This window comes from Aphelocoma coerulescens, chromosome 11 (genome assembly GCF_041296385.1).
Source record: "Aphelocoma coerulescens isolate FSJ_1873_10779 chromosome 11, UR_Acoe_1.0, whole genome shotgun sequence".
Classification (NCBI taxonomy): domain Eukaryota; kingdom Metazoa; phylum Chordata; class Aves; order Passeriformes; family Corvidae; genus Aphelocoma; species Aphelocoma coerulescens.
Window position 1 is genome coordinate 19,745,030 of NC_091025.1, and position 13,149 is coordinate 19,758,178.

Sequence of the window (13,149 nt, forward strand, 5' to 3'; positions counted from 1 at the left end):
TAGTATCGGGGGTCTTGGTTCAGTAGCTGTTTTGGGGGGTTGTTTATCGACAGTCTCGTAAGCACACAGATGTAAATAGCAAGCAGCGCTGGGGTGTTCATCACCGATCAACAGATGAAGCTCTTGCAGTTACACACACAGTAGCTGCTTTTTTACACTCCCGTCAACTCACAGATTGCTTTAGGCCACAATATGTTTATCATATGTCTCAGCGCTGCTTTTTTTTTTTTTTTTTCCAAGACTTAATAAATAACTGGCAACAACCCTCAGCTGCCGTGCTACAAACACAAGCCTTTTCAGCGGAAACACCTGGCCAGCACTGGGATCTCCGCACAGGTGCGAGGCTACTCCCGACCCCCCCACCTCGTAGCGGTGCCGGCATTTGTGCGGGGAAGCCCCGGCCGCAGGTGGGGTAGAGCCAGCCCTCTCCCAAGGCGGGACGAGGCCGCGGGTCCCGCCGGAAAGTTCCAGTGAGGGGCACGGGCGGCGGAGCCCCCCCGGGCCGGGACCCCGAGCGCTCCTGCCCGGGAGCTCCGTGCGCGGCTCCCCGGCGCTGCCCGAGCCCCGCGCGGGGACCCCCGGCGCGGTGACAGCCCCGCCACCGCCGCGGCACCGCCCGCCGCCGGCCCCGGGCCGGGCTCGGCCGGCCCCAGCCGAGGAGGGAGCTGCCGACCCCGCCGCCGAGCAGCGCCGCGGCCGCCCTCTCCCTGACTGACTCGGGGAAAATCATTGTTTGGCTCCAGCATTAACTACATTCCAGCGGGACGCAGCGCCCAGTCTCCTTCCTCGCATTCCTGCCCCACACAAAGGAGTCCCTGCCTCGCCGCGCCCCGCGCTGCGCTCGCCGCGCCGCAAAGCCCCTCCGGCCCGGCCGCCGCCTTCGCCCCCCGCCCGGGGGTGCGGGCGGGCCGCGGCCCCGCCACGGGGCGGCCGCCGGGGGCGGCGGGGGCAGGGACCCGCCGAGCGCAAATTCCTCCGCGCAGCGCGCCATTGACTGGACCGAGCAACTTATTTAAGGCTGGAAAGTGACACAGGGGCGCCTCGTCTGCGCCGGCCGCGCTCCGCCGGGCAGCCCGGCCGCACCGAGCCCAGCGCCGAGGAGCAGGATGCCGCCCGGGTGACCGCCTCTCGCCCGGCCGCCGCCTCGCAGCTCTCCGGACAAGGAGCCGTGTCCCGCCGCTGCTCCGCCAGGACCGCGGGAAGGGGCTTTCTTTTGGGGTGCTTTTTGTGCTGCTGGATTTGGGGATTTTTTTTTTTCCCTTTTTGGCTTTTAAATTTTTTTTTTCCACTCTTTTCTCCGCTCCGGGCTGCGTTTTCGCGGAGAGTTCCTCGCCCTCCCCCGCCCCGCGCCGCCGGGCTCCGGCCGAGCATGGAGAAGTACGAGGAGGACATGGCACTGAAGGCCACCAAGTTCATGGAGGACCTGTCCCTGTACGAGCCCTGCCCGGAGGGTCCGTACAGCCGGGGCGGCCGCCGGGACCTGGCGCTGCACCCCGACCTGGAGGAGACCAAGCGGGTCATCGCCGCCCACATGACGGCGGAGCAGCGGGGCCGGAAGATGAACGGCACCGCCGCGCCGCCGCCGCCCGCTGAAGGCTTCCCCGCCGCCGCCCCCTGCGGCAAAGCCGCCCCGCTCCGCGCCAACGGCCGCGCCGCCGCCGAGCCGCCCCCGGGCGCGGGGCCGCCGTGCTGCGAGGAGGGGCTGTGCACCCGCTCCGAGGTGGCGCTGCCCTGCTACAGCGGCTTCGCCGACAAGGGCAAGCGCTACTCGGCCGAGGGCTACCGCTACGCCGCGGGCAGTGCCTACGAGGGCGGCTACGTGGCCAAGGGCGGCGGGCGGGCGCCCGGCGGCCCGGACGGCAAGTTCGGCGCCGCCAGCCCGCGGGCCAGCCTGGCCGCCGCCTCGCCGGGCCCCGCCGCTGAGCACGGCAAGTTCTCCAGCCCGCGCTCCAGCCTGGGCGGCGCGGTCGCGTTGCCCTACGAGAAGTTCTCCAGTCCCCGCTCCAGCCTGGTGGTGCCCGGGCAGGACAAGTACGGCAGCCCCCGCGGTAGCCTGGTGCAGTACGACGGAGCCGCCCTCAGCCCCCGCTCCAGCTACGCCAGCACGGCCAGCGACACCAGCAAACACTCCAGCCCCCGCGCCAGCCTCACCGGGTACGACGGCGGCGGCAGCAAGCCCAGCAGCAACCGCACCAGCGGCATCAGCATGGGCTACGACCAGCGCCACGCCAGCCCCCGCTCCAGCACCGCCAGCCAGTACTCCTGCACCGCCAGCCCCCGCTCCAGCTACTCGGACTCCAGGTACGGCCCGCCGGGCAGCGCCGAGCCCGAGGGGGCGGGCGGCGCCGGGCTCGCCCTCGCTAGCCCCCGCTCCAGCCTCTGCGGCCCCGAGGGCCGCGGCTCGGCCGGCCCCGCCGTGGTCAGCCCCCGCTCCAGCATCTCCAGCCAGAGCTCGCGGAGCTCCCGCGGCTCCATGAGCGCCTACCCCGAGCTGCAGCTGCCGTCGCCCCGCTCGTCCCTGCTGGGGCCCGGCCTGCAGGAGGACGGCGCCGTGCCCGAGCTGGGGGACGTGTACCACCGGATCCATGCCCAGTCCCCGCCGCGGCACGAGCAGCAGCACCCGGCCGGCGTCCCCGAGCCGCCGCCCCCCTACGCCTACAGCCCGACCAAAGGCTCTGCTTCGGCTCCAAAATTCAAGCTCCCCTACCAAGTGACGCCGTGCCGGGAGAGCGGCCCCAGCCAGGCGGAGAGGCGGCTGGAGGCTCTGACGCTGGAGCTGGAGAAGGAGCTGGAGATGCACATGAAGAAGGAGTACTTCGGTGAGTGGGGCGGGGGGAGCGGGCGGCTGGAGGGCGGCGGTGTGCGGGGCCTTCAGAGCTGGGCGGCTTCGGCCGTGGAGAAGGCGGGTGTGCGATGCCTGGGGCTGCTCTGGACCAGCTGCCTGCTGAAGTTTCACATGGCCGCAGACACTGTCCGGTGTCCGAAGCGCCTGCACCATAGTTCGCTCTCGGTATGTGAAGTCTCTCCCGTCTCTTCCTAATGCAGTTTGCCGGGGTTCGTGATTCTTCCGTTTCCACGTGCGGATGGGAGACTTGTCTGAAGTGTGACAAGAGCTGTTTGTGCAGTCGGGGCTTACAGGGAGTCTCATTTGTTTCCCTTCCTTACGGGCCGCTGAAGCTTCCCTGTTAACCTCCAGCATCCCAGAAGCTGTGGTGTTTGCGATCGTGCTCTCAGTCTGTGGTAACTTGTAGGTGATGAGTAAGAACTGCTCCACCAGCCATAGTGCCTCGTTCAATGAAATCTTTGTGTTGGTTCAGAGTACCTGTGGGAGCCCAGCATTGTTCCTGCCCCGCGAGGCCTCGCAGGGTCTGCTCCACACGCGGGGACATCCCTGGAACTAGAGGAGAGTTTGGAGGAGAGGAGAGCCCTCGGCTTGCTGAGGTTAAATCGGCCTGTTGGTCATCTCCTGAATTTTTGTTGCTTCTTTATGGAAGAAAAGTAACTTCTTGAAATACGGATGAGTGCACGTGTTTTATAGCCACACTAGTTAGGATTAGGCCTCCCCTGTCTTTCTTACTTTGTATTGGATGGCAAATGTTAGAAACACCTGTGAAAAGCTGATCCTGGAGTGTGCAAATTCTGCCCTGGCTCTCCTGCGCTGGGGACTGCAGATGAGCCGGCAGCTGCCGGACCTGGGCAGCCCTCGGGAGCAGCTCGCTCGTTCCCTGCTGGAGCGAGGGCTCCCGTGCGGGGATGTCCGAGCTCCCGCAGGGGAGGGAGGATGAGGCCTAGGAAGGTGAGGGGGTGTGGATGAGCCAGCCCTATCCGAGGCCTTTGAGAGAATGGTTATCTCCGTGCTTTGTGTGCTGCCGGGCGGGGGGAGAGGCTGCCTGGCCGTGTGCGTTCCTGAGGATGGAGACGTGTGTTACCTTGGTCGCTGATTTAATCGCGAAGCTCCGCGTGCTTGTGGCGCAGCACTGGTGTGCTCTGCAGGGAAGGAAGGAGTTGCAGAGCTCCCTTCATTTGTCTGGGAGAGAGACCCGGGCCGATCAGTGGAGGTAGCTAAGTGAGCAGTAACCTCTCTACCAGGAAAACCTTCCTGTAAACTGCAGTGGCAGAGTTTCTCAAAGCTTTTGTGCCCAGACAAAGGAGGCTGAATGCAGTGCTTACTGCCTTCCTTCATCTGTCTAGGGCTGGTAAGAAAGCTGATGGATCACCTACTACATCTTTTGCGGTGTTGGCACCTGGATGCTCCTCAGCAGCTGAGGGGATCCCGCTGAGGACAGTTGTGCCTCCCTTCTGAGGATCTGCAGAAGCTGGATGGGCTTGTAACCCATGAACTGCGGGAAATGCTACCTTCGAAATTTCCACGTTATACACTGAGAGACTGAGGAATGTTATGTAAAAGTAAGAAACAGGTTATCTGTCCTGAGCCTCTGGGAGGTGTTTCCAGTGGCCTGGGAAAGCTGGGCGTGCGATCAGGGCCTCTGGGAGCAAATGTGGGGAATCTGTGTTGTGGATAGATTTTCTTATTTATTGGAGTTTGGCTGTTGCAAGTGTCCCTGCTTGCATGTGTGTTCCTTAGCAATGTGCTGCAGCAGGCCCCAAAGCTTAGGAGATGCACCCAGGGCAGGATGAGCAGTGAGCCTGTGCCTGCAGAGCCTGTGGGCTGCTCTGGAGGCCCCTGCTATGGCAGCACGAAGGACCACTACTGTAACTTCCATCCTGGAAGCAGATGAAACCCAGAAAACTGGGGTGCTTTGAAACAGAAAGTTGATTTCTGTGAGTTGTTGAGGTTTTGATAAATCCTGGTGGATTTGATCCCGCGTTTTTGGTTCAGATGATCTATGTAGGTGAACGCTGAGTTTTGGCTGAGCCTTTGCACAAGAGGCTGGTGGGGCTGACCACAGGCTGTTGAGTCAGTGTCAAGGAGAGGGAGAACAGAATAGGGGAAGTCTGTTTTTAGTTTGACTTACCTGAGAGTGTCTTAAGTTAATAAAAGGAAGCAAGGAAAATTCCTTGATTTTCATTGTAGTTTGTACATGCTGCAGCTGTGAAGTCTCTGCTTAGCACTGGTGTCTGGCACACTCCAGAGGCAGTGGTGGGTGTCCTGTGATGCCTGTGGAGAGAAGTGTTGAGCCAATAGGTCCAACAAGATAGAGGGAACAGAGGAGATGGTTTACTGCTTCTTAATTAGGTAGGCTTAATTGTCTAGTGAGTGAATGCTGATGTGAGGACACCAGGTATTCACTGTGCTCTGTGTCCTGCCATCATGTTGTTGTTGTCTGGCCCCCACACCCCCAGTAAAATTAAAAATTGAGCAGTGTGCTCTTTTGAAACTGAGGTCAAGGGACTAGCCAGCTCTGCTTGGAGGAGAAGCAGCTCTACTGTGCCTTCATCCTGGTTGTGGGTCAGTTTGTGTATGTTCCCCTAAGGGTGCTGGTGCTGGCAGGCCCTGGCTGCTTTCCCACACCTCTCTGCTCTGCTTCAGGAGGGACCCGTAGTCTGGGACAGATAAATACCAAATGGAGGAGAAGTGCAGGGTCTGTGTTCCAGAGAGGCTCTGGGGGAGCCAAGCTGAGCAGGGTGCAAGCCCTCAGGTCTGGTGGAGTCACAGCTGTCTGCCCATGCTTGTCTGCAGGGCCCGAGCAGTGCTGTGCTGGGAGCTTTGCTTTACTGCTTCACCTTCTCCATCCTCGTCTTTCTTCTCCCAGGCTTCAGTGCATCTGTAGAGAGAAGGAAGATGCCCTCCTACACTTGGTTTAATCTGAGTAAAGATGCCAGTGCTGCCAAAGGAAGGTTCTGCATCTGCGCAGTTGCACAGGTGAGGGGCGGCACCCTTCCACTCCCAAGTGCTCCCACCAACACCTTGCAGCCACCTGCACTCAACTGATTTGACAAAAACAAAGCCTGCAGAGAAAGAGGGAGAAGAGGGAGGGTTGTTTGGGGCTGGATTGGTAAGCTGCTCCAATTTATCCTTGTCAAAGAGATGGCTGGAGCTGACCCAAGGCAGAGGGTGCAGACAGAGGGCTCCAGGAAGCTGAGACCCTTCCTTTGGCAGCAGCTGAATTGGGTAAAGCTGTGAGACTGTTCCCTTGTAGCTGCTTCCTGTGCATTCCCTGCCCAAACCTCTTCCTCCTCATCCCTGTGAGCCCCCGTGTCTGTTCCCTGTCAAGGTACTCACAGTTCAGTAAATGTGCTTGGTTTAGTGGCAGATGCTGAGAAGTGAGGTAATAAAAATTACTTTCACTCATTTTCATAACTCTTTTGAGCTGAACGTTGATATTAGGTGAGGTGAAAGTTGTTTCAGGAATGTTTTTTAAATTGAGTGTTTATCCTGGGTTGTCAACAGGACTTTTATGGGTGTTGGAAAGTCATAAGCTCAGGGGCTGTCTTAAATTCTATTTTCTCTGCAGAATACTTCAGTCTGATGTCTAGCTGTTAAAAAAACTGTAAGGCAAAAGTTGGGTTTTGGCACACCCATGCAAGTCATGCATCCTCAGGGACTGACTGTAAACCTATGGCTTGTCATCTGCCAGGCAGGGAAATGTCTGTGTTGAACATAATGCTGATTTGGCTGTTATTTTTGAAGCAGATTTCTCTGCTGGTGTGCTCTCAGCAGTGGCAGGAGGGTGCATGGAGGGGTGCAGGCAGCAGTCACACGCTGCTGGCAGCCCCTGCTGTGCTGCAGCCATCCCCCAACAAGGGTTCTGCTCATCCTGGTCAGGGTGGTGGGATCCAGCACAAGAAGTGTCTTAATTGTCTCACTGTCCTCAGCTAAAGATGCAAGAGGCATCTGGTGCTGGGGAGATGGGGAGTGCAGATTCCTGCCTGTGCAGAGTCTGGAGAGACAAGCAAGTTTGCACTTCTGCCCTTGTCCTTCAGCTCCCTTTGTGCAGGGAGTGCCCTTTGTGAAGGTGCTTTCCCCATCTCTGCACATCCAGAGCCTTCCCCACCCCTTGCTGCCGCCTCACCCCCACCTCTCTCACAGCTGAGATGCAGAACACACACCATGTGTGGTGCTCCTCAGCAAGAACAAGTGATCCTGTCACAGAGCTGTCACCTTCCCTGTCTTCCATGGACATCTTTGTCTTCACCCTGCAGAAAAAGGCCTCTTCATCAGGCCATGAATGAGGCTTACCAAGGGAAGCAGGGATGTTTCAGAATGAGACACAAAGTCTGGTTTCTGTTAATAACTCCAGTCCTCTAGCACAGCCCGTGCCTACCCTGGCAAGTAGCCTTGACTTCTGAGAGCTCCTGTCTTTCCAGAAAGCCACCCAGCAGTACCAGCACGTGTTTTTCGGAGCACCACCAAGAAATGCTGCTGATAGTGCGGTGTTGAAAAGCCTTTGGCCTGGTAGGTGAGGGAAGACCAGGTGAAGAGAAGAAGCAGATCTCTAGACCCAGGCAGGCCCTCGCTGCCCTTTATGTGCATAGTCATCCATGTAAATCTGGATTTGAGCCCTACAATATGCTTGTGAATTCAGAGTTGTATGTTTGTGCTTGTTCTGGGTGTGCAGGTTGATGTGACGGAAGGGTGTTTATGCAAGTGAGATCAAAATAAGGTAATAGTGGTGAGTCTCTAGAAGCTTTATTGCTTAGAGATGAAATTTGAAAATTTGAATGAAATTTAGATGAGCTTGCAGTTGGTGACCAGAGCACTTGAGAGATTTGCTGTGGAGTTGTTTTCAGTCTTAGGAGTTCCTGAAGGTTTCTTTGTAAAATATTAAGTCTTTCCTGTTTGCATCAAAGTAGAGGTAACGATTAATACATCATATTGTTTGGGGGGGGTAAGCAAAGATTTATTTTCTGGTAATTACTTTCTATTTCCCTTCAGCTCGGCTTAGAAATCAATTGGGTGCTGGTAAGCAGCTGAGATCCTCCAGCATTTGCAGTTGAGGCTGTCCTGTGAAAAATTTACCTTCAGTAGGCAAACATCTAAATAGAAATAAACTCACGTGGTGGGATCTCCTGAAGTGTTCAAACAGGCCGTGCACCTCAGAGTTCTGGTTTTCTCTAACCTCCCTTTTACAGCTGGAAAATATATTGCTGAAACTGGTTTGTGAGTGGTTGGGCTTTTCTAGCCAAGAAGCAAGAAAGCCCTCAAAAAGGGGTTGGGGCAAGGGAGGTGTGTGTTCAGGAGGAGCTGCAGTGGGAGATGCTGGGGTATGTGTGAAGTAGCAGCATCCTTGTGGCTCACGGCTACCAGGAGCCTGTCCCCTGGATGAGGCAAGAAAACCATGGTAAATAGTGATACAGTTGGTAGCTGGAGCATCATCCAAAGGAAGGAAGGAGTAGAAAGGCAGGGGGGAGAGAAAGTAGAAGGAATTAACGTGAAAAAAGTGCAGGGTAACAGAAGTCCTCAGAGCTGGGAAAAAGGAGCCTTGTCTGTGCTATGAGGGATGCTCTTGGGATGGCTTCTTGCAGTCCCTGCTAGCCATGCACATCCTTATGACTCTCCTTGAAGGTGGGAATTGATATAAGGGCAGGGGAGAGCTGTGGAATATGTGTATTTTTATTTTATTAAGTAGTAGATGCATGTAACACGTACAATAACATGACATGGGAATTTGGATGACTCTGGCTTGGACAGAAGCCTGTGTTATGAGTGAGGTCAAATATTTTCTTACCTTCAGTTGTAGGAAGCTTGACTGTGGATGGGACATTGTCTGGAAGCAAATTTTTTTTTTCTTTGTATTGCATGTGCTTGTATTCAGTTGTAAAAGCACTGCCTGTAAAAGGGAAAGAAAAAAAACCATTCTTCCAAAGAACTGCCATGTGTTCGATTAGAGGTACCAAGGTGAGGTTTCCAGTACAGAGGTTTGGGTCTGCAGTCCAAGAGCTGGTGTGGGCATGCACCCTGCTGTGCTGCTACCTGCTTGGTGACCCTCCTCTGCTGCCCCACGGTCTGGGAGGAGTTCCTGTGTGTACCCAGCTGAGCTTCTGAGCCAGGCTGTGCAGCAGTGTGCCAGGGGGCAGGAAGGTCTGCAGGGGCTGTGGGGAGCCTGTGTTGCAGTTTGGTTTGGAGTAGGAATGAGAAACACTGAGCAATTAATTGCTTCTGCTCAGCTTTTAGGGCTGCCACAAGCTCCAGGCCAAGGCTGTGTTGCTTTTCTCAAGTATAAAGCCCTCAGAACCCCAGAAGTACCACCAGGGTTTTAAACATACCCTTCCCCCTTTGCCTACTCCCTCACCCAAAAAAACCCCCAACCCAGTCAGCTCTGCTCTCTCAGGTGGGTCAGGGAGACATCCTGAGCAAGACTGAAAGGCAGAAATGGTTCTGTAGCAGAGTCAAACTTGTATTGGCAGTTGTTTCCCTCACCTCCATGCTGGATCTTCCACAAAGATTTTTGGGTGTGAATGTCCCGTTCGAGGTCCAGTCATTCACTGGAGATTCATACGTGGTGGTGTGTGAAGTGCAAGTAAATCCCAGTTTAATGACTTTAATGGGTTCAGTGGACACTGAAGTTTGCAGAATAGAAATGTGGCCCTGCTGTGAACTGTCAAAGTAGCTGTTGTTATAATGTGATTGAAGTTGATTTTTTTCCAGTGGAAAACATCCCTGAAGTTGTATCACTTTTACATCTAAACTGTGTAAATGGTACAAGTTTGTGTGTCACCACTGATGGCTTCCTGGCAGCAGGTCTAGGCTGAAATCCATAATATCCACAGTTAATAAATTAGGATGTAAATGTCTCTTAGGATGTGTGGATATCGGATGCTTAGAAAACACTCTCAAAGGAAGAGAATTTGCCTAATACTAAAGTGATTATTTTTAAAAAATGCTCAAGTAATTATTTTAAAAAAGTCCTAAACTTGGCAAAGTAATTGTCAGGTGTATAGTAGGGTTGTTCAGCAATGGAAAGAAAATAAGCTAACAGTGATAAGCCAAACAGTTTTACTAAAGTCAGAACATTTATGCAGACATTTAATAAGCTCTGGGCTTGGCCTTCTACCTACATCATATGTCCCAAATATCTCAGGACAGCACTTCACAGCACATTGGCAGAGTCTGGTAGGTTGTGTCCAAAATAATTTCGTATTCTGTGGCTGGAGAAACTGAGTATCTTGGAGTATGATGTGCTGGTTGATTTTTATGCCCATCCTGGACAAAGTGCCTCCTCTGTGACAGGGATGGGATGTGTGATACAAAGCAGAACTGAAGCAGCCAGAAGGGTGGGATGCAGGAATGTGCATGATGCCTGTAGGTTTTATTATGAGCTTAGGAAGGCTCTCTTTGGAGGGCTGTGTTCAGCTGCCTGAAAGGTTCAAGTCCCAACAGGACATCAGTACCTGGGGTTGTGATGTGGCATTGCTTGGAGCTGTTCCAGGGGTGTGACACAGCTCCTGAGGCTGGCAGCAGGATTCCTGCTGGCTTATTAGCCTTCAGCTCTGAACAAAATTAGCAAATGTGCTAATGATCAACCAATAAATTTGGTGTTTGGCTGGATTTTTATGCGATTTTTCACTGTGCCTGTGTGGGTGCTGTCTCTGGAAGTAGGTTTTCTCCATTTTTTTTTCTACATTGCAGCAGATAGTTCCTTTCTGTGGTATGTGTTAATGCTTCTTGTTAACCTCACTGGCTGGGTTGTTTTAGCTCCCTATCAGCACAGCCTTGCTTGTTACTGTGCTGAGACGGAGCATTAAAAAGTGGCCAAGCAAGTCATGTATCTCTTCCAGCTGGAGTATTTCACATTGTCTGAAACTTCGTTCCTTGTTTTTTGGAGCAGTTTTTACTAAAGCTCTAATTTGTGTTCCACCAAACTTTTAAGAAAAGACCTATGACTCATTAAGGAAAAAACCCCAGCACCCCAGAGCACAAACACTCATTTACTGCTCAGCTGAGAACTACTGTGCCTATAAAACATGGAAGGGTTTACACAGGGGGACTCAGCTGGGGGGTGAGGGTTTATTGCTAGGGATGCCTATTTCCAAATTTGAGGTGCTGGAAAAGTTCTTACTGACAGGTTTTGCATGAAAACCTGTAGGCAGCTGGGTTTGAGCCTCTGTTCTGTGTCGCTGGGGTGGGGCACAGAGGCCACTGTCTGACCCTCCTGCTGCTGAGGGAAGGGGCACCAGTGGCAGCTCCTGGTAAAAAAACCATGTTGGGCTGGTGGGGTTGGTGCTGCCCACCAGGGCTGAGCTGCCCTGGGCTCCCTGGTGGTGCCACATGTGCAGGTGGGCTCAGGGATGCCATGGTGAGCTCTTAGGGGCTGAGCTACCCAGCAGAGAGTTCCTCTGGTGCCAGGGATGAGAAGTCAAACGACTTTGAGAGAGGGATGTGGTTGGGTTGGAATAGCAGCACAAATACTTAATCATCTCCCCGAAATCCAGCCTTAATTCATTAAGTCATTATTTGTAATGACATTAATAGTAAAGTCATTAATTGCAGGCAGCAGCAGTGAAATGCATCTGATGTCCTGTGAGGGTTAATGTGTGTGTTTGGGCATGTTGGGAGAAGTGCAGGGAAGGCAGTGTGCAAGTGTAAAGAATGTTAATATCATAGGTTGTCATGAAATAGGGAGTGGATCAAATGGACAACCAGGAGACATTTAATAGGTTACAAAAGGTTGTGTCTCATATGTAACAGTGCTCTTCTAAGAATTTGGCTGAACAAGGCTTGTTTCAATTCAGAATGTATTTATAGTTTTTGTGAAAAATAGATGGCTATTGTGGAAGAGCTGCTAGGGACTGCCATTGTTTCCTAGCTATCCAAACATTTATTTAATTGCTGAACTGTTTCACTTCTGACACCTCAGAACTCCTGGAAAGAGAAAACAAGATGTTTTCTTCCTTTAATGTGGTTGCTTGAAAAAATTAGAAAATTTCAAAGTTAAAATAAAGAGAAACAAAAAGCCATTCCTAAATGCAGTTTGACAGTTGTGCATGTTTAGATGCTTCAGCTGGCTTGGATCATATTTCCTGTGGTCCGTGGAGAGCCTGTGGCCTCTCCCAGGCATGGGAAATCCCCTTTTGTTCTGGTGGTCATGGCACAAACCTTTCCCCTGTGCTGCAGCTCATCCCCAGGCGTGCAGGAACAGGGATGCCAGGGGTGAAGCTCCCGGGATGGCAGCTGGGTGGTCCTGCTGCACTTTCTCAGCCTCCCTCTGTGCTGGCACTGTCACCCATGGGTTTTGGGGAGCATCAGGTAAGGCCAGTCCTGAGTGTGGTCTGTGGCTGGGTCAGCTGTTGGTGAAACTCAATTCATGGATGTCCCAAATTTAAATGTGAGTAATTTGAGGCTCCCTTTTGTGTGCCTCTCTGGCAAGGGCCAAGCTGCTGCATGTGCACGTGTTGATTGGAAACCTTTGGTGGGAAGGGATTTCTAACTGGGTGGGAGAAGTGTGATAGTGAATGTAATAAATCAAACATGGACTTGGCTGAAATGAGAGAACCAAGGGCTCTGCTGCTGTGGCTCGGTTCTGTTTTCTTGACCTTGTGGATGTGACATTGCCTTCAGGAGCGTTAGAGCAGGATCTTGGTTTTCTGTTTTTTGCTGGTGTGAAATTCCTGGTAAATCCATTTATTTGGGTCAAATACTGAATGACTGGAAAATAATCGCTGGTGGAGTGGTTCTGAGCAAGGGGATAGCGAATCAACTTTGTCACTTTCCTGTGGTTTCTCCTGCTCACAAGTGTGTTAACCTGGCCATGTGCTGCTCTCTGCTGCCCTGCCTGTTCTTGTCATTGACATGAAATGCAGCAGGATCAGACCTCTTGTCTGTGAATGTCTCACCTGTCGCTCTTTCCATCTCTCCATAACTATGCTGGTTAAAAGGGAATGTTGATTTTTGGTTTTGTTTAAAGGAAAAGGAGAGAAGAAGCAAAAGATACTGGAGTGCAACATCAGCTAAGACAAAACAACTGTATAGTAGGCAATGGAAAGAGCTGGAATTGGTAAAATCTTGGATTCTCCATGTTTCTCTGTGTTGTGGCAGTTGCTCTTAACCTTGAGCTCCCAGATGTAGGTGCATTCTCAGGTGTAGGTGGGGAAAACAGGCAATTCCTCAGGGAACAAGGTAGAAGTTTTGAGGAATGGTAATAACTGTTGCAGCTCTTTTTTTTTTTTGGTTTTTGCCAGGCAGTTACGTGAAAATTCTCTGCAGTTGGTGGGTTGCCCATTTTTAATCAAAGCCATGTTTTCCAGCTC

General features: G+C 53.1%; 1 protein-coding gene across 6 annotated transcripts in view; it reads left to right on the forward strand.

Annotated features, from left to right (window-relative positions):
* The first annotated feature begins 270 nt into the window (after positions 1 to 270).
* WTIP (WT1 interacting protein) overlaps positions 271 to 13,149 on the forward strand; it is an 85,292-nt gene continuing 72,413 nt past the window's right edge. For 4 of the 6 annotated variants that reach the window (XR_011154545.1, XM_069027234.1, XM_069027235.1 and 1 more), the window contains exon 1: positions 1,008 to 2,819. Coding sequence is in view for 3 of the 6 variants with exons in the window: in XM_069027234.1 (XP_068883335.1) it covers positions 1,370 to 2,819 (1,450 nt within the window). In the remaining 3 variants the exon portion in view is untranslated. Of the gene's footprint in view, positions 337 to 1,007; positions 2,820 to 2,917; positions 3,011 to 13,149 lie in introns of those variants that run through there. The other 2 variants (XM_069027237.1, XM_069027238.1) reach the window with 2 other exon arrangements.